The sequence below is a fragment of the Aptenodytes patagonicus genome, chromosome 9 (assembly GCF_965638725.1).
Source record: "Aptenodytes patagonicus chromosome 9, bAptPat1.pri.cur, whole genome shotgun sequence".
In the NCBI taxonomy this organism is placed as follows: Eukaryota; Metazoa; Chordata; class Aves; order Sphenisciformes; family Spheniscidae; genus Aptenodytes; species Aptenodytes patagonicus.
Window position 1 is genome coordinate 12,625,662 of NC_134957.1, and position 19,692 is coordinate 12,645,353.

General features: G+C 46.6%; 1 protein-coding gene across 1 annotated transcript in view; it reads right to left on the reverse strand.

Annotated features, from left to right (window-relative positions):
* Positions 1–19,692, reverse strand: part of LOC143164524 (gamma-aminobutyric acid receptor subunit alpha-3-like) — a 79,010-nt gene that overhangs the window by 11,312 nt on the left and 48,006 nt on the right. The window contains 4 exon segments of the mRNA XM_076347206.1: positions 5,015–5,226; positions 7,848–8,000; positions 9,646–9,789; positions 13,499–13,581. Of these exon segments, the coding sequence (XP_076203321.1) occupies positions 5,015–5,226; positions 7,848–8,000; positions 9,646–9,789; positions 13,499–13,581 (592 nt within the window).

The following is a 19,692-nucleotide window of genomic DNA, read 5'->3' on the forward strand; positions in this document are numbered from 1 at the left end:
ACACCAAGGCACATGTGTGTGCTCTGGATGTGCTCTGCTCCTGAGATGTCAGAAGAAATGGCTCAGCCTGAAGTTTAACAGGCTGTGCTTTATAAATAAGTGTTTCAGAGAAGATTTTGACAATCAAACAAAGCAAAATGTGCTTATTGCTGTCAGCTGCAAAGTAGCCCCCAGCCTTCCCCCTGCACCTTTATCTGTGAGGAGTTCCACGTCCTACTGAAACAGAAGGAAAGAGTGGAAAAACAGGAGGAAACCCCACAAAACAGGAGGAAACCCCACATTTGCTTTGAAAACTTGCCCTATTCAAAACATCTATGTTGCAAAGCAATTCCGGCGTTTATGGCCCAGTTTGGGCACAGGGAGACTGAAACACTTCACAAAGCTGTCCCTGCACTGCTCTCCTGAGGGAAAAGCTGTGAAAGCTGGTTTAGAGATAAATATGTTCTCTGGATATTGCAGTCTAACAAGTTCTTCCACAACACACATACTGGAAAATAATAGCATTTTTGTTAAATATTCTTGTCTTCAAGCCTCTCTGTTGAGGAGCTAATGGTTGAACCTCTAAATTATGGGAACTGCTGGTTCCGCCTATGATCTGCTGGAGATTTAGTTCTCTGCACCTGGTCCTTGGCTAGAAATTTGGCTTGGAAGCACTATCCCTCTGACAGGCCACTCTGAAGGTCACCATGACTAATATCTGCAGTACTTGAGAAACGCAAGGTATCTGCCACTTGCCATTCTAGAGAAATGTCACTTTAATGACCTCCAAGCAGCTCTAGTCTCTGACACAGTTGTATCCTATAATACAAAGCCCAGCAACTGCAGTTGCTGTTCCAGCAAACATGCCACTCCTTCCTCATGCCAGCCAAAGTTCCCTTCTGCAGTGTGCCAGAGACTCGATCCCATCAGAGAATGTCAGCAAAGTGTTTTACACTGAGACACCTGTACCCTGACCAGAGCCAAAGGCTCCGAACAGTGCAATCTGGCATTAACAAGCAGGCTACGTCAATGCCAGGTTACTGTCAGCTGCTGGTGTAACCTTTGGCATCACTCATCCCTCCCATCTCTTCATTCAGATTATGTGGGACTGAGCCCAATGATCTTATGCTCCTTGGATCACCAGACAAAGACTCAGAGGTTGGATGGAGTCAATAATCAGCCCAACGCATCACACAGATAGTGTTGAGAGAAAGAGAGTGAAATGTTGTCGAAGAATGATACATGAACTCTAGTGAAGATGCTGAGAACATAAATCACTTGCAGTGCTATGGAGAGCTACAGGTGATTGCAAGTGCAGTAGGACAAAGGACACATGGGCTGCAGAGCATAGTCAGCAAGGGAAAGTCTCAGCAAAAATATATTTACCATAGTGAGGCAGAAAAAAAAGAGATGGGTCTGAACCACCCCGTGAGTCTGTAAGACTTCAAACATGTTGAAAATGGTGGCCTGTCAAGGTTGGTTCTAGTTCCTCTCTGTTGGCAAGGAAGGGATTGAAACAAAGATGCCACAAATGGAAAGAAACAAAGGAGAAAGAAGAATGATTCCTAAGTGACCTGGATCAAGGGGCAAACTTCAGACTTGCTGAAGAGTAGGTTGGACAAAAAGCTAGGCTTTACTCAGTCAGTGGAAAAGGCACCTCGTGCAAATGGCGAGCATGCCCGTCACTTCCAAAATACAAGAAAGAAACCCATGATGATCATATCAACGGAGAGGTTTGGAGGATGCTTTTTGGTGACTTTCTCTCAGTGAAAAGACATCTGAAAAGTACATAAAAAGCTTGGACCTAACCTTCTCACCATGCACTACAGGATTATTGTCTAAAGGATGAGAAGGATAAAGATCCAGGACTATTCCTCCATCCAAAGTGTGTTCTTCCTTGTTCTCATATGTCTGACTTCAGCTACTTGTATTGTTTTTGTTGCTTCTTGCCACCCAGGATTTCAGGGCAATGTCATACAAGCACAGATACAGAGCTAAATCAGATTTTATGCATAGATATTGTGTTGCAGGTAGAAGTGGGCTTAAGTAAGCATCTTCCAAAGATCCAAAGCATCTTCTATCCTGAGGAACAGACAACACTTTTTTGCAGGGAACTCCCTGGTAAATGTCATCCTTGCAGACTTCATGAGTTTCCCAGTGGCGAAGTCACTGTTAATGATTGTCTCTCTGGAGGCTCACTCCAGCTGCTCAGGAAGTGACCTTGTTCGCTCCAGAGATGGCCATCCCTATGGTTGGGATGGATGGGATGCCATGGATCTCACTCTGTTCAGACACAGCCCTTCTGTCCTGAAGTGGATCCTTTTAACAAGATATTTTGAGGATGCTGGAGATAGGGAGCTTTGCTGGCTACTGAAACCACTCATCTTTCAGTCTCTTTGGTCTCTCATTCCTCCCCAACTACTGCCATCTCCCACCTTTGTCCTGATGATGTTTTTTTTAAAAATCATCTTTACTAACACGTTTGCCACACTGGATCCAGATACCTCTCTCCAATTTGATCTGCACCTCTAGGTTGGTTGCAGCCACTCTGCTATACAAAAAGAGAGGAAATCCTTCATCCACAATTAGCGATTGCTGGTGGCAGGCAGGAAAGGCTTGGAAAATCTTTGGGTCCAAGAAACATTGGTCAAATCTTATCAGAGTGCATGCTAAAGGGAGTTTTTGGTCACATCTATGGTGATAACTGCCTGCCTTTCATTAGAGAAGAACTGCAGAGAACATGCAGAGTAACTCCCAGCTAGAACCAGAACCCAACTGTGGCTATAGCCAGAACATCATCATGATAATTTATGATGCAGACATAGCAATTCACCAAGATCAGCTCATCATGTTAGATTGTATGTGAAAAAATTCTGTGTTCCCATCTAAACCAATGGGTTGGCTGAAGGGGAGAAAGAAAGAACGGAACCAGCTCTGAGAGACTGAACACGCTGGGAGTGCCTGTCAGCAGCTTTTGCAAGGTAGTGATTTCTTTCAAATGGGATGGGAAGCATTGCTGCTGTTTACATTTGAGGTGAGGGAAGGGCTGATGCTTATTGATTTTTTTTTTTCATGTTCGTGCAAGGAAACAATCAAACCTGGAGTGAGGATCCTTGCCATCACATCAAAAAAGAGCATTCTTCTTGGCTGGGGAGAAGTCTCTCCAGAGACCAGGGCTCAGCCTGGGCTTGTCACTGGTAGTTTTACTCATGGTACAAACACTTTAAAATGCCAATAGTTATTCTTCTGCCTCCTCTTTGTTTTGTGGTTTCAACCACCTGCCTTGTCAATTGTTTCAAGAAGAGCTAATTAAAGGCTGAAACCGAGCCAATGAGGCACTTTCACTGAGTAGCAAATTCACTGCTTGGAAATATTCAATGGAATAAAGATGAAAGGCAAATATGGTGACACATCATATTCCCAAGCACCCTGAAAGCCCACCACTCTTCAGGGAGCTCTCTGAGCTGCAGAGACCGGGAGTGGGTTAGCCTTCCAAGATAAAGATCAGGTATGGCTTGAAAAAGCATCCACAAATTTGGACTCCTTCCTGGTCCTGCTTTGTTTTCTTGTTTGATTACCACGCGCAGAAACATTCTGCATGCTCTTACCCTATTGTTTCAGCACTGTTAGTCTTGCAGTGCTGGGTCAATGAATAAATTAAGGACCATGCTTCTTCTATAACAAACTGAAGCAGCCTCTGCTGCTTTTTCGGCTGTGCCCAGTTCACATAATTGCCCAAGGCTCTGTGAATCCTGTCTTTGTGCTGATTTGCCCATCCCTGAAAGGGACACGGTTGCTTTGAGGACCTGTTCTGATCCTTCACTCATGCCAATGACCTGGGAAAGGCTTCTCTCATCTCTAGAGGCCAGATTAGCATTATTGTTCATGATGGAAGTGGAAGACCATCAACTGGCCTCCTCTGGAGTCTTTCTGCCATGAGTCTGTTGCTCAGACCACAGCTGCAAAAGCAGAGGGAGTCCAAGAAACACAAGAGGGAGGCATTCAACACGCAGTGATGGCTGTGGTTCTCCATAAGGCCTCTGTTCTCCTGCTTTGACCTCCATACCAGAGAGATGACTGGCTGTTGTCTTCCCAAAAGTTACTGCAATTCTGCCAGGTATTTGCATACAGCTCCACAACAATTTTAAACAACACATTAAAATGCAAAGGAGTAAAATATAAAGGCTCCAGAACCAAGAACAAGGACAAAGCTGATTCTCAAATTGATTCAATAAATATAAACAAGGAGTGGCATGCTACAGTAAGCGATTTCTCTGCACAGCTGAGATTAAATCAGTTAGGAAGGAGGGGGCATGAGCAGGGGTAGCGGTGGCTGTCAGGAAGGAAACTGCCAGAGAGGCTGATCCCGAGTGAGAAGGGAAAACGTGGGTGATGCCAGGCACTAATTTACTGCCACTTGCCATTTCTGATTGCTTGCTTCCCACCCACCCGCTTGGCTTGAGCTTACAAAGCAGCAGCTGCCGGCAGCTGTGGGCAACAGCACGAGCGTTACACCTCCCCATTGCTGCACCATGCTTGCCTGTGCCAGGGGAGACCTACAGTTGGGGATACCAACCGCAGGAGACACAGCAGAGTGGGACTGTCTCCATTGGCGAGGCTGGCATCCCGTGGCATATTTGGGTTTGTATGGCATGCTAGCAACATGGAGCAGGGCATTTATGGGTTGGAGGGAGAAGAAAGGAGAGAGGAGACCACTGGCAGAGCGAGACCAAAAAATGCACGCATTCACGTTTCCACTGGCAAATGGTCATGCAGAAGGACAGAGGGAAAAGTGAGCAGTCATGCCTGGGTGTTTTTCTCCAGCTAAGCACAGTGACCAGCCCTCCAAGCCCTTCATCCCTTGACCCTCAAGAACCGCTCCAGTCGAGACCTGAGCTGGGGACCCCAGTAAGTAGCATCCAGCCTCCCGGAGTGCTGCGGGGCTGCATGTTACCCACTCCTGGCCCCAGTGCAGCTCTCTCGTGCAGCGTTTCTTCACCGCCCCCTCCTCCCTGGCCTTGGCCACAGGGCTGACCTTCATCTCCTGGGCCTCCAGCACCTTCTTGCCATCCCAAGCCCAGCTGCGCTTGGTGAAGTAGTTGACAGTGGCAAATTCGATCAGCGCAGAAAACACAAAGGCGTAACAGACGGCTATGAACCAATCCATGGCCGTCGCGTACGCCACTTTAGGTAACGAGTTTCTTGCGCTGATGCTTAGTGTGGTCATGGTGAGGACAGTGGTGACACCTGTGGAAACACAGCAGGAGACAAGGATGGTGTGAGACCATACACTCGTACCCACCCAGTTTCTCCTCAAACCACACAGTTGGCATTTCCATCACGTAAACTTAGGAGCCATCCTCTAAGCCATGTGGCCCACATTCCCGCTGTAATTAAGAGAGTCTTACCCAGCACAAGTCTGTGGTGCAATTCATAGAATAACGAACAGTCCAGGTTGGAAGGGAAGTCAGTTTGTTCAACCCCTGCTCGAATCAGGGCCAACTTAAGGTTGCTCAGGGCCTTCTCTGGTTCAGTTTTTAATAAATCCAATTCATATAATCAATGGCAAACATCTGCATTAGGATGAGCTTAATCTTCCCCAAACTCCATTGACTAGATCTCCGCTCACTATAAAAGAGTCCTAGCTCATAGGTAGGCACTCACATTCAATTCCTTGTCTGCTAGTAGGGTAAGTTGCGTGATGCTAGACCCAGCTCCCTCATGTAGAATACGTCATGGAGAAGCCTCTGGTTGCTTTTGTAATAAAATAAAAATAATAAAGTAACAGTAAAAAGGACAGCTAGATGGTTGGGAACTTCATGGAGGACCAGAAACTCGCCACTCACCCAATGTGGTTCTCTCAACATTTTGGAAATAGTGTCTTGTGACCTGCATGGATGGACACCTGGGATCCTGGGTCCTGCCAGCACAGCCAGGCACCTGTCAGTGGCCCAAGCTGCCAGAAGAAGTGTCACTATGATTTATCTTAAAAAAATGATCTGTTGCAAAATGCCTTGTAAAGCTTTTTTCATTAAAGCAAGCAACCATTGCTATCCATTTTCCCCAATAATGTGCTTTTCAATTAAAAATGCATTAAAAACATCATAAAAATATTGACTAATTTTCACTTCCCTTAAGCCATACTCCTGGTAATTGAAGAGTTTCAATAATATTGTTGACAATACTTTCTGAGGGGCAAAAAAAAGGAATAAACAATTGGAGTTCTCATTAGTTTCTTAATAGGAAAGCAAGGCAATTTGGGAGCAAAGACATTTTTCACAAAGGTAGGTTTTAATTTTTCAGTCAGCTCTTTCCTGCTCAATCTGAGCTGCTACTCGAGGAAACCTGTCTAATTGCAAATCTCAGGATAACATAGGAAGGAATCAACTATCCTCAGAGAAGGGCTCACCCCTGGTGTCGGGAGTGCAGAGACATTCCAGAACCGATGCAGATGTAAGAGCCCACCTGGGGCATGGACAGACATGGGGTCTGGGTGTGCACTCTGTGGGGTTTAGTTACAAATGATTCACAGGTAGATGAGTGAGGAAAGTTAATCGATGACTCTCTATATGCCTAAGCTGGTCCTATTTTCCATGTGATTTCTGTCTGAGCCCCCCCTTTTCCATTCTGCTGGATGAAAACACCAAAAAGTGGGTGCTGAGGGGCCGTATCCCTCTTCTTCACTGTTATCACTGTTCAGCGCAGCTCTTGCAGTCTGGGTCGTGCAAACCAGTTCGGTCATACTAACCACCCAGCTCCCCGCAGCTGCACTCGACCCTGGGGATCGCCATAGGATTTGCATCACCGGGGAAGAGAAGGCAACCTGGTGCTAACAGGGAGAAGCTGGGGTCTACTGTAAATTTTAAAGCTTGTTCATGACCTACATTTCACAAACCCCAGTGAACACAAAACCCATAATGATTCCCTTCTAGTTAATTTAGGATGGTGCATAACCACCTGTGACCCCTCCCTGTGTCCCTTCCAGTCCACAGCACGGGAACAAGGTCCAGGTCTGCGGAGAGGGTCCAGAAAGGAGGACATCAGCCTTGTTGGGTTCATGGGATTATTTCTATCACGACTCTTGCTACAGAGAAAATGCTTCATGATCTTTGAAAACATACCACTTTCTGTCTTATTCAAAAACACAAGCAGGTGGTACCATATATCCCCTCTCTGCTTGGTGACTTTTGTCCAATACATTCTCTGTTAAGTGGTATCTGCTGGGCACTGTTATTTCCAGGAAATACAATCCTGCAGCATCACACCTGGTCTGTGAGCATGTGTGTGTAGATCCTGAACTAAAGGTCTTGGCAGGAAAGCACAAAGCAATTCTATTATTAAATGTTTGTAAAAGCTATTAATATATGTGCAATGTGAGCCTGACACTTTGCCTCAGAGAGAGGATCTGAAACCAGCTGAAGAAAATAATAACAATATATTTACCATGCAGTTATACTCCCTTAGCCCAGGAACTTGTTATGTGGAGCTCTGACCAGGGGCACATTAGCAATTTCAAAGGTAGAGCTTTAAATGCCTCCCCATGTACCTATCCTCTCCTCAACTCAAAAGCTGATATAGATAAGTAGACACAGCCAAATGCATATAATTAGATGATCAATACCTTGATTACTGTTAATATTTATGTCTTGGCTTGTAGCAGAAACATGGACAGGAGTATTTTCGCAGTGATTCAGTGGAAGCAGGGGCACTGGGAAGACACTGAGAGGTATTCTGGGAAATGGCCAGCAGCTTCATTGATGCTGGTCAAGGCTTGGAGAAGACCAGCTCTGATGCTCAGTCTATTTCCTGTCATTTGTGGTGCCTTTTTCCGCTGACCTGAGAGGATGCCCCCATGCTCCCAGACTCACCAAAAACCGTTCGGGCAGGAACGGACTCCCTGTTAAGCCAGAAGGAGACCTGGGACAGGATGACCGTCATAATGCAGGGTAGGTAGGTCTGGATCACAAAGTACCCGATCTTCCTCTTGAGGTGGAAGTGTGTGGTCATGACGACATACTCCCCTGCAGAGACAGCTGGTTAGAGATGCTGAGCCGCTGGTGCTTTCCAAGATGGGTCCAGTTGACCACCAATCCATCTCTAAACCACTAAAGATCTGTCCTGAACAAACTTTCAAGTTCTTAGATGAAATTGCAGTATGTGTGTCATATTGTTACTGGCTGGCATGCCCTGGTATCTTAAGTACTGCAGGCCACCCTAACAGCCGTGCGAAGGAGGAATGCAGCACACTGTCAGCACTGACTTTGCCCATCCTGCACATGTACACACAACTGCTGTGCCATGCCAGGCATGTGCCCCAGTGTAGCCTGGGTGACTTCCACATAGCATTTGTCCTTTCAAAACACTTCTCTGGAGACTTGATTAATTCACTGTAAAACGGTTGTGGGACAAAAGCAAATCAATGCCAATAAACAACAGGCAATAGACTTTCCCTGTTTCACTCCAGGCACAAGATGTCTCTGGGGTCTCTCCCAACCCATCTCCCATCCCTTTTCTGGTTCAGCCCAGGGATCCACATTGTGGGTAAGATCCCTTAAGCTTAGAGAGACCCTAACAATGCTTCAGTAGGATTTCAGGACAAAGGATTTTATTTTCTCTGACAATCCTGAAAATATTCCACCTTTCCTCACTGTAGCCATCTCAAAAATCAGGGCAAGTTCTGTTGTTAAAGATCTGGGCTGTAAACCAAAGAAGCAGCTATTTTCCCTCAATGCCCTTTTCCCCCACTCACAGCTTTGGATATTTTGTTGGATTATTGTGCCTTTTTGGTTTGAGCGTGGCTCTGCTATACCATTACACACAGGAGCCTTTAGCAGCTTTCTTGCCACTTCAGGTTATTCATCTGTACATTTTATTACAACTTAAGTAGAGAGATGGGCCAGATGATATGACATTTAGTTCCCTGGACTCCCCACATTTCCCCAAGGGAGGTGATATGAGTTGTTACAGACAGACACTATTAAAATCAAGTGCACCAGAGAGGAAATATCCTCAAATGAGAGAACTACTGGTGCATACAGAAGGAAAAAAAGAAAGAAAAGAAAAAAAGAAAGATGAAAGACACACATGAGATAACAGAAGCTACCAGTACCTGGATTCAGAGGAGAAGGGAGGAGCAGCAGATGGGAGAGAAAGATGATTAATATTGGTCATTAATCAGAGGAAACATTTGTTTGGAATAATCTTCTATTAGCTATTATAATATTTGTGTAAACAGATGCAGTGAAAATCACATTGAACATTATGTTGCATTCGCCTCCCCTGCCCGCAATGTTCTCCTGAGGGACTGGAAAGGGATCCAAGACAAATGAACCCACGGTACCAAAAACCAGCTGGGCAAGGTGGGGCAGATTTTCCACACAACAGGTCATTTTTAGATGCTTGAAATCAGTTTTCTAGAGGATATGAGTGATAAGGCTCTTTCAGTGGAAACCACTAAAAGCTAAACCCTTTACTGCCTCTTGGTGACTGCTCCAGATGTCCCCAGCCATATTCTCCAACAGCACGCGGCTTGGGAAGTACTGTGGTGCTCACTGTCCACAGGTACTGCCTCTATAATTATGCCAAATCGTGGCATTCAAAGCCCACAGGTCCATCTCGTCTGACAGTGTGCTCAGCCCATGCACTGCATCGAGGTCTCACAAGTACCTGTGCTGGATCGAACCATCTCTGTCCCAACAACATGGCCCAGCAGGTCATACTGGTTCAGGCGAGATCCACCCTTCGCTACTTCCACTGATTTATCCTTCCCCAGTGTCCAGGTATAGATCACCTCTGTCTTTGTGTAGGCATCTGTGGAGGAGAAAGAAGAATGAGGTTTGTGCTTCTGTCTGACCAAAATTATATATATTTATGTATTTTTATATATACATATTTTATATATGTATACACACACACAAAAATTAGCCTGTAGCCAAATTAATCCCTGCTGTGCATTCCTTGGAGCCACATGGCTGAGCACAGCCAAGCATGGCGAGAGACCAAGGCAGTTCAGCAACTGTTAAATCAAATGAGCAAAAGGGAGCTGGGGTTTTTGGAAGGGAGCTGGAAGAGGGGGCAGAGCACTGTCGTTGAGAGACACGCTGTACCCTTGACGTGATGACTCTGCAAGGGCTGGCTCCAAGCAGAAACAAGATAGGAAGGCATCCAGACCAGCAGACTGCTGGGGCAGCAGGACAGCCACAGCCCTGCCATGCCAGGGACTGGGAGAGTCATCCCGGCAGCAGCTGGTGAGAAAGGCTAAATGCAAATGGGGTTGAATTTTAGGCTAAGGAGAAAAAGTTTAAAATCTTTACCTTCACTCAGAAGCAACCCTCTCAGCTTTTGAGGTGGTGTGCCCTCCCACCATGATGCTTTTTTCCCTTCATGACCCTGTGTTTGCCAGCCTCCAGGCCAATCTGCCAGGCAGCGAGGGAGGGCAGTGCTGAGAAAAGCCTGCCCGCACAAGCAAGAGAAACAGCAGGCAAGTGCCGCTGGACTGCTGTGTGGGGTAGCGCCGGGCTTAGGTCCAGGGCATCCTTCCAAGTTCCTTGCAAGTTCCCCTCTCTATCCCACCTGCCCAACTCTCCATATGCAAACACGTTTCTCTAACACACACAGTCACCATCACCTTCACAAGTCTTTGGGACCAAACCCCTGCTTGTCCTCATAGCCACTCGCTTTCCCAACAGCGCCTGCATGCTCTTGGTTTTGCCAGTCCTATGGTATCCAGAAATTGTGTCTCTCCAGACTCAACTAGAAGCTACTTCTCCCCATAATGCCCAAGCTTCCTATCCATACCCACTCTGCACCAGTTTTTTAGGCAAGAACAAAGTTCACTAAAACAAGTCTTTAATTCATTTTTACGACCAGCTTCTCCTATTAAGACATTAAGGAATTCTTTGGCTGGGGTCAGATCAAGCAATGGGTCAGGTCTACTATAGAAATGTCTCAGCTCCTGCTTTGTGAAAGATTGTGTCCTGAGACAACCAGACTTCTTTGATCTTTTTAAAACAACCACTGTTACCCCTGCACTGTAGGTTTTGGCAAACCAGTTAAATACTAAGCAGGTGCTGTGCAAAGTGGGAGGAGTGGTTTTGATGATCAGCCAAAGTTTCTCAGCATGCCAGCGTGCTGCCTAAGCACTTCTAATGCAGGCTGGCACCTCTCATCTGATGTGCAACACTCTGCTTTTCCAACCCATCCTTCCAGCTCTCAGCATGCTTCTGGAGACCTCCATCCTCCTTCAGGCTTAGCTTTCTACAGCTCTGCCAATGCTTTTCCCCCTTGATGGGCAGCACCTTCTGCTTTAGCAGTCATAGTTCACCAACCGCCACTCTCAGTCTACAGAGGAAACTTGCCCACAGTTTCATTGCCATCATCCCTGAAAATGCAGTTGTCTACATATCTGGTCGTCTGGGACAGAAGCATATCTAGTGTCACATAGGCATGGCATGGATGCTTGGAACATATTTAATGCCATGAAGCTGTTTTGGTTCTGCTCAATGCCTCGCTTGCAATGCAGTCTAGTCCAATCCAAACAAGGACAGGTCCTTGACATTTATTACTGGCTTAGAAACAGTTCTCTGCTACATACATCCATCTTCTAGGGAGCATGGTGATAAGTAAAGCCATCACCTTCACTGCACTTAGTCCAAGGAATGATGCAGGTGGGCAGCTGAAGCTATCCGAAATACCTGATGCCTTTACCTCTCCTGCAAACTCTCTGCCTTCCCTCTTTGGGTAGCTGCCATGGTGGGACAGGAGGCCACTGATGAGCCATTCAGGTTGTGGGGATCACTGGGAGGTGGTCACTGAGGCAAATTCGGCTATCCTTTGAACAGCATGTGTCTGGCCCTGGCATTGTCCTTGTACTTACAAATTTGACCCACTCTAAGCTTCTTGCAAATGAGCAGCTTCCAGCTGTCGACGGCTTTTTGGTGCAAACACTAGTTTAATCCTACTCCAACAGAGGTGAGGTGAGCTCAGATGCTATGCGGATGGGTGCTTTAGAAAGAGCCGTACTAATGTTAATCAGGGGCAGCTCTGAGCTGCTTGTGTCAAAACTCTCATCATTCAGAGGCCAAATCAGTAAAAATACCCAGAAGAACCCCAAAGGGTGTTCCAGCAGAAATATGCACATTAATCTCTTTTCCTTACCAAGAAACATTATAAGCAATTAGATGTGGAGTAACCTGCCTTCCTGCAAGTCTTGTAATAATCCCAGAGTTTAGGCCTGAGGTATGAGATTTAATATCCCTCCTCACAAGGTCAATTAACATTAATAATTCATCCTTCTCTAAGGCTTACTATTTTACTGGCCTTAGTGATGTCTTGTGGCAATGAGTTCTACATTTAATTAGGTGGTGCCTAAGAAATAACTTTATTTTAGTAGTTTTGAATAATCCAGTTTCATGGATGCATTTTGTCATGAGGCAGAGGAGCAGATGCACATGATAAACATGATTTCTTCTGGTGTCAATCAAACTTTTCAACTTTCTCCTTAGTTAACTCCCAAATGGCTACAGGAAGGAAGCATCAGTTTAGAAAGGTGATTTTTCCATTTTCTTAGAGTCCAAAAGGAATATTACTGGTGGGGGCTCGTTCTTTAGTTGGAGGTGGGTAACTCTTCCATCTAACGCAAACATAGACTGAGAGTGGTGCTCAGTTTGTTGGACCTGGAGGAGACTCCAGGCAGAGTGGGACTAGGAAATTTATTTCCACATTATGGTGAACCAGTGGCTTGGAATTTGGTTCCCACTCACTGTAGGAACAAAACCAAAAGAAATTTAACTTGCATATGGGAGCAAAAAGAGAACTTGTTCCTAAGCAGGGTATGGGAAGCCCAGGCAGATGAGCAGCTGCAAGCCTAGGAGGCTGGGAGCAGCTTTCAACTCACTAGCAGGCTGCAAATCTTCCCTAAACCAGGGCCGTTGGGTCTTAGGACTGAGATTCCCAGAGTTTCCAAGCCTTTTACTTGAGAGCAGCCTACCTGACAGACTGAAGGGGAGCAAGGGGTTTGTAAGCTCCATTGGAGCATGGAGCCAGAGATTTCAGGCTCTCCTCAGATTGGCAGGAGTGATGTAGGGAAGTTGGACAGGACACCTAGCAGCACACACCACTGCTATCTTCCCAAATCTGTCCCCCCCAGGATCACCTTGTGATGAAGGAAAAGCATCCCTGAGTTTTCTACCAATGCTGGTCCTGCTGAGGCAGCACTGCCCACTCAAGGCAGGGAAGGCAACGGGAAGCTGCTCTTCCCACTTCCCTGATAAACTTACAGCAAAACCATAGGTGTCTAACCCATCCTGTGAATCTGAATTGACCACAGATTTGCTTGCTGCCCATTTCTGATGATGGTAGGAATTGCATGTATGAGATACCAGAAACAAATTTTTGGTCACATTATCATTAGCAATAATTAATAACACTGTTACTAAAATACTGGAAAACACTAGCCACACAAAGGACTGTTCTTTAGCTCTTTACCCACCTCCTTGCAGAGACTGATCAGGGTACTTACAGCTCCCAAATTTCAGCGGGCAAGCATGCACATCCATTGGGAAATCCTCCAGGTGCATGGGGCACTCTGCATGAATCGTTAGCCTACAAGACAAAACACAGGGCATGATCAGAAACACACGGCTGCGGAAGCTCCCACCTGGCCCTTCTGCCGCAGCATCTTTGCCCTGCATCCATCAAAGGCGATAAAGGCCTCAATGTAGTCACCAACCTCTGGGTCTCTGGGCAGAGGGCCATCAGCTGTGGAGAGAACAGCAGGCACAGAGATCTGGCCACCTTTCCCATTGTATAAACTCAACCCTATTGACTGAGTTCATCTTTATCCACTCAGTGCAATCAGAAAATCTGCCAAAGCCAAGGACTTCTGTTTGCTTATGCACTGTGCGCAAAGAGTTCATTAATGCCTGGGGCCAGGGGACATCTCATGGACCATGCTGGAAAGCATGGTTCCCCTGGAAGGGGCTTCCAGGGAACATGGCCTGTTCTTGCTAGTGGCCTGGAAGGAGCTGACGGCTGGCAGATTGTTCAGTCAGAAAACCACAGTGCTACTGGGCTTGCTGAACAAAGTCAGTCAGAGCCATGAAGTTGCAGGTGTTGCACCAGGGTACAACACATCACTGTGCATGTGGGGCACCACATCCCACCTCCCCCAGCTCTTCCCTTGCTGGTGGCACTGCAGAGGATGCTGTGGGCAGACACAGAACTGCGTGTCCTGCGGCTGTTTGCGGGGTGCAGGACAACTTGTGTTCTTTACGCATCCACCAAATCCCAGTAGGATACCACGTCAGGAAGCAGTTTTGTAAGGGAGGCACAACCATAAAAGCAGTGTGCTGCAGAACATGGAGCCAGGCATAAAAGGATCCATTATAAAAGGCTCTAAAAAAGGTAGCTCTAAGCTCGTGTTCCTTCCTGAAGTACTGCAAAGCCTGCAGCCTGGGCAGGGGGAGCCAGGACAGACAGCTTCCCAGGAGATGTCTAATATGATCTTCTCTGAAGGAACCGTTTTTAGAAAAAAGGACCCACTTCTGATGGCTCAGCAAAATAACAAATAAACCGTGTTTTATTGCAACAGGTGGATGCAAAGGGCTAGTGCACAGACTTAAGGCTGAAGGTGGCTTGTGGAAAACTCAGGTCGAGAAGCACAGTGGAAAGCTTCTATTGAGATATTTTCCTTCAGTGGGAAGAATGATCAAGTTATTCTTCATAGAAAATATTGAGGCTTAGTCAAATGCAAAACAAACCCTGAAAAAAATAAAGGGTTCAGATTTTGTTTGCTAAAAGCAAAGAAGAAAAAAAAAAGGAAAGAAAAGAAAAAGAAAAGTTATTTCTTTCAGGTAGACAAGCCTTAAATGAGTCTAAAAAAAAAAAAAAAAGAAAAAAGGACTGTTTTTTAAACTTAGCATAACAAAAATTGGTGGACAAAACCAAGCACTTCACAAATCACTCTAAAAACCCCTGTGGGGAAACAAAGCAGAATCACCATGGCTTGGAGGTGGCAGGGGATCTCCGAGGCTGCAGCGATGGTGGTTGCTGGCGGCAGATGGTGCTGTGAAAGGTGGACACCAGCACAAGTGAGGGACAGAGTAGCAGCAAATTCCTGCACAGCTGCTCCGTGTTGGCTGTGAGAGCAGCCCAGGCTGTGCTGGAAACTCTCCACTGGCTGTGAATTTTGCTCTGCTGGGTGAGGAAATGAACCTCATGATTTCAGACCCACGTCCAGCCTCATCTGCTTCTTTCAGAGAGTCTAGGAAAGCTAGCATCCCCGCGAGAGTCAGACAGAGGTATTAAATCAAGAAGTGGAGGAGCAGAGCTGGAAGCTGCTGTAACTTCGATGGGGCAGGGCTAGGTGGCCAAAACCCTCCTGTGTGACCCAGAGCCCCTGCAGCACCTACAGCAGGGGTTTAAATCCCAGTAAACCCAGCCTTTGGGAATGTCTGGGAAGTGAGGCACGCGACCCCTTTGCAGTGGTCACTAGGGTCACAGTGCCACAGATCAGATCGCACCATGGGGAAGTCTACACCTTATTCTCGTATGAGCTAGCAAAGGAAAGCAGTGAGTTTCCTACAGACCTTCTGAATCCAGCCCCACAGTGTTTCAGTGGTACCTCCCTGCTCCTTAATGCAACAGCAGCACATATTCATTTCAGCTGTTTTTCAGTGCCCTGTCTCCACCGGGCACATCCACTCCACTGTGCCTCAGGAGCTACCCCACATGGGGAAAAAAACCCAAACCCTACAAAAGCAACTCCCACAATCAGGACAGGTTCAGTCCTGATAAATAGCTCTTAGCTATTCAGCATCAGCAGGACATGGTCCCCATACACCCCATGGGGACTACCTGCAGTGAAGCCCTGAGGGGCTGGCTATTGAGTCACCATTCACTGTTGGGTCCCAAGGGCTCACAGCCCAACTGTGGCTGATGCAATGCTCCATACTCTGGCCAGGTTAATCACAGCTGGTTTATTGGGTCTATGCAGGCTGACTCCACCTCCGGTAGAGGAGGCCAGTGGATACTTATAAAGAAGTATGAAACCTGAGTAAATTCAGAGCAAACCACACGTTGCTGTCATCTCCCGGCAGCAGGTGGCTTATGGCTTCTATAATTCAGAGGCTGTATCCAGGCGATTGAGTGCACCAGAGACCAGGGACCTTTCCTACTCTGAGTCTGCCAATCCCTTCTGAATCCATGTACATGGAGAGTGACCACTATGTCCTGTAGTAATCATTATACTGACAAAGAGGTGATGATGACTGTCCTGCTTCCATTATGTCTGGCCCCACCTTGGCTTCCTCAGCCAATCCAAGAACCACTGTGTGGCCAATGTAACTTCCTTGGAAACAAATCACTCTTTCTGACTTGCTGATCTCTTCTTCACCTCTGGACTGAATGTACCTGTTTTACACGACAGAGAAGATGACCTGATCTTTAGGACTTCAACCAAGACTCACTGAAGTCAATGGAAAGACTGATAGTGATTCTGACAAGCCCACAAGCACATGGAATGATTTTCTTCTGGAGACTCAAAGGCTACCATGAACAAATTACTCATTTTCTCTGATGTCTCTTTTATAATCTGGATAAAGATTGGGATTTCAAGAAGCAGGTATGAAAACCTGGCAGCAAGGTGTGGACTCGACAGTCTTGCTCCTCTTGTTCTGTTTCTTTTGTGATGTTTTCTTCTGTCAGCTTGAAATTCACTCAGGGAGCTTCATGGTTGGCAAGCTTGTCAAACATGTCCTTACGGATCTTACCATTCAATTCTTTCTGTGTCCTTTCCAACTGCAATGGACTTTTTGTGTCTAATATTTGTCACCCGTGTAAAGGAAATGTTGATGCATTTCCCGTGTCTCCCTCAGCAGGCCACACAAGACTTCCTCTTTACCTTCCTATTCCTTCGTTGGCTTCATTGATTACTTTATTATTTCAAAAGGCTGTTAGCTGGGTGTTTCCAAAGTCAGCTTTTCCAGAGAACCTCTCCTCTGATCAGTGCTTTCCTTCTGATGTATCCTGAACTCCCCCCAAAAAACCTGAAAGGCCTTTTTCATCCACTGTACTGTTTGCAAGTCTTGGCTGTGATCAACAGCCACTGTGAATAAGGCTGAATGACTCAAAGGACCACAGATTGTAGGTCTGGTGGTTGAGTGCCATTTAGAGCAGCCAGAAAGAGCCTCAGAGGGGGCCAGGATGGCAGCAGAGACCAGCCAGGCACAAGCTGCCCTTGGCCATACCCTCCTGCCCTCTCCAGGCCATGGCGAACAAGAGCAAGTGTGGTCAAGGGAAGGAGACAACTTTATACGGATGCTGGATGACTCCGTAGGTGTGTGGGAATGCAACAGTCACATTTTAAATCTCAAGTGTGTTTTATTAGCTGAGCCAGTAAACAACAATGCAATAAATCCATCAACAAACCACTGAAAAAGCAACCTAATCTGCCACTTCTCCACCTACAACTGAAGGAGCTTTTAAGTCTCCTGAAATTAAATAAAAAAGAAAATGCCATATCATTCCAGCAAGATGAGTCTAGTTCAGCAACTTCAGCCAGCCAGAAGTCAGCACATTCACAGGTAACACGCAAAGGGAGTCAGCTTCCCTGCCAAAGGGGGAAACAATACAAGCATTCCCCCTCCCAGGTGTTCTCCTTTGCCTGATGCCTCTTTGCTTTGCCCCCAAGCATGCTGGGGTGTGATGGCTCCCCGAGATGCTTTCCCCATGACCAGAGTGCATGCACTGCTGCTCGCTCCTGCTCACCCCTCTGCCCCTTGCATCCCTCGGCCATTTTTCACCCCCCTCCTGCAGCCTCTCTTGCACACACTCATCTTTCAGAGTGCTAATTAGCAGAGGTATTTAGGTGAGCTGTGGAATCAATCACCACTCAGGAGAGTGCCCACATTCCCCTTCTACTCCCCCCTGCGCTGGCCTTCCCCACCACCTCCTGTTGCTGGTGAAGGACTCCTCAGCACCATATGCTTTGCTTAATGAAACGTCAAAATGTCAGACTAAGAGGAATGTATCTCACTTCCCAGACAATTACCACTGCCTCTGCAGCATTTGGGTAAAAGAGCCTGTTGCAGAAATTCTCATCTTTGCCCCTTACCCTGTGCAAAAGAGCTTATGGCCAGCTAGCCACAGAGGTTTGCTTCATTGCTCTGATGCCCTGTTCAGGTCCAGACATCTGAGCCCTGAAATGTCATTATAAAGCCTAAACAGCATGTGAAAAATAGCCAAGCTGCCAGCAATCACATAATCCAGCTGTTGTATCCTTTGGCTTATCTGTCCCAAGCACTAGCAATAACTTATGCAGAACTGTTTTGAAAACAAACCCCAAACTCCTCATGTTTTCTCTTCGCTTTGCTGGCACAATGGCACCAGAAGTGGAACATCCAAGAGAGAAACCATGTTTTTCTCTTTAAAGTCATGGGAGGTCCTTTGAACTGCTCAGCACAATGGCAAGAAGCGTGAATCAGGCTAAACATACCTCTCCCAGGGCTGACGGTACAACAAACCACTTCAGCTTTGTTCTCATGGTTACCAGGAGCTTAGCAAAGCCTTTGATGTGTCATTAGAGCTCCTGTTGTTACCTGCGTTGTGCTGCAGGATGAGCGAGAGTCTCAGTCCAATTTCTGGGACGCAAATAATCCCTTGGTGTATGTGTGGTACAAAAACATGACAGCACCCTGCACAGCAGAACTGACTTTGTTTATGCCAGGGATATGGCTTGAGTTGTGTCCTGATTTCTCCTCTAGGAGATTCATTAATAACCACAGTCAGGCCAAATAGTGTTTACGGTTTAGGCTGTGTGAGAATCTAGGTTAGGTTTAATTGCTGGGGTTTGAGCTTGGAAGCCAAATTGCTTCTAGGATCCTTGTGCTGGATCTGAAAGCACTGAATTCACTTTGCATCCTCTTCCAGCCCCTGGAGATTTCAACCCATGATGGCAGAAATGCAGCGAGATAAGGTGATCTCCGAAGATTCTTCCCTCCTGGGACAGCTTCCTTACAAAAGTCTGCCTGCACAAAACCAAGCCTGGAAAACAGATCATTTCTGCCTTTGGATCCACTCTGGGATCTGTAAGGCAGGGAAAAGGAGGCTGTGCAAATCTCATCTCATCTATTCATCTGCTTGTGTGTTTAGCAGTCTAGCTTTGGTCTGCTTGGGTCCATTTATGGTCTTGTTTAGGATCAGCCCTAATGTGGGATGCAGCCAAATAGCTGCCAGTCCGTACTACACAGAGGAGCTGGTGCTGGGATATCCCAGCTGCTGCACTTGCAGAAAGGAGAATGATGGTTGCACCTCCGTCATGTGGAAGTGTTCTGCAAGCTCCAGCCTACAGCTCTCACAAGTTGCCCAGGGGTTAAAAAAAACAGGCAGTAAAGACAACCCAAAGCCTTTGCTGGGAGAGACACTGTGAAGCTCTGTGATTTCAAAAAGCAGCCTGGGAAGCCCAAACCCCTGAGCATGCCACAGCAGGCACAGGACTTGTTATCTAGGGTTCAACAGCCCTGGTAGGACTGCACGTGTCCTGGGTGCCTTTGTACTCAGCTTTCCCTCCAGTTCTGCCTCTGCCTCACCCAGGGGTTCACCAATTCTCCTTCCCAAGTGCTCATGCACTGCCACTAAGGACTTCACGTTGTGTTTAGCAATACAGGTTCTTGAGGCAAAGTCTTTGGGCATGCAGCTGGATGTGTCAGCCTGGCA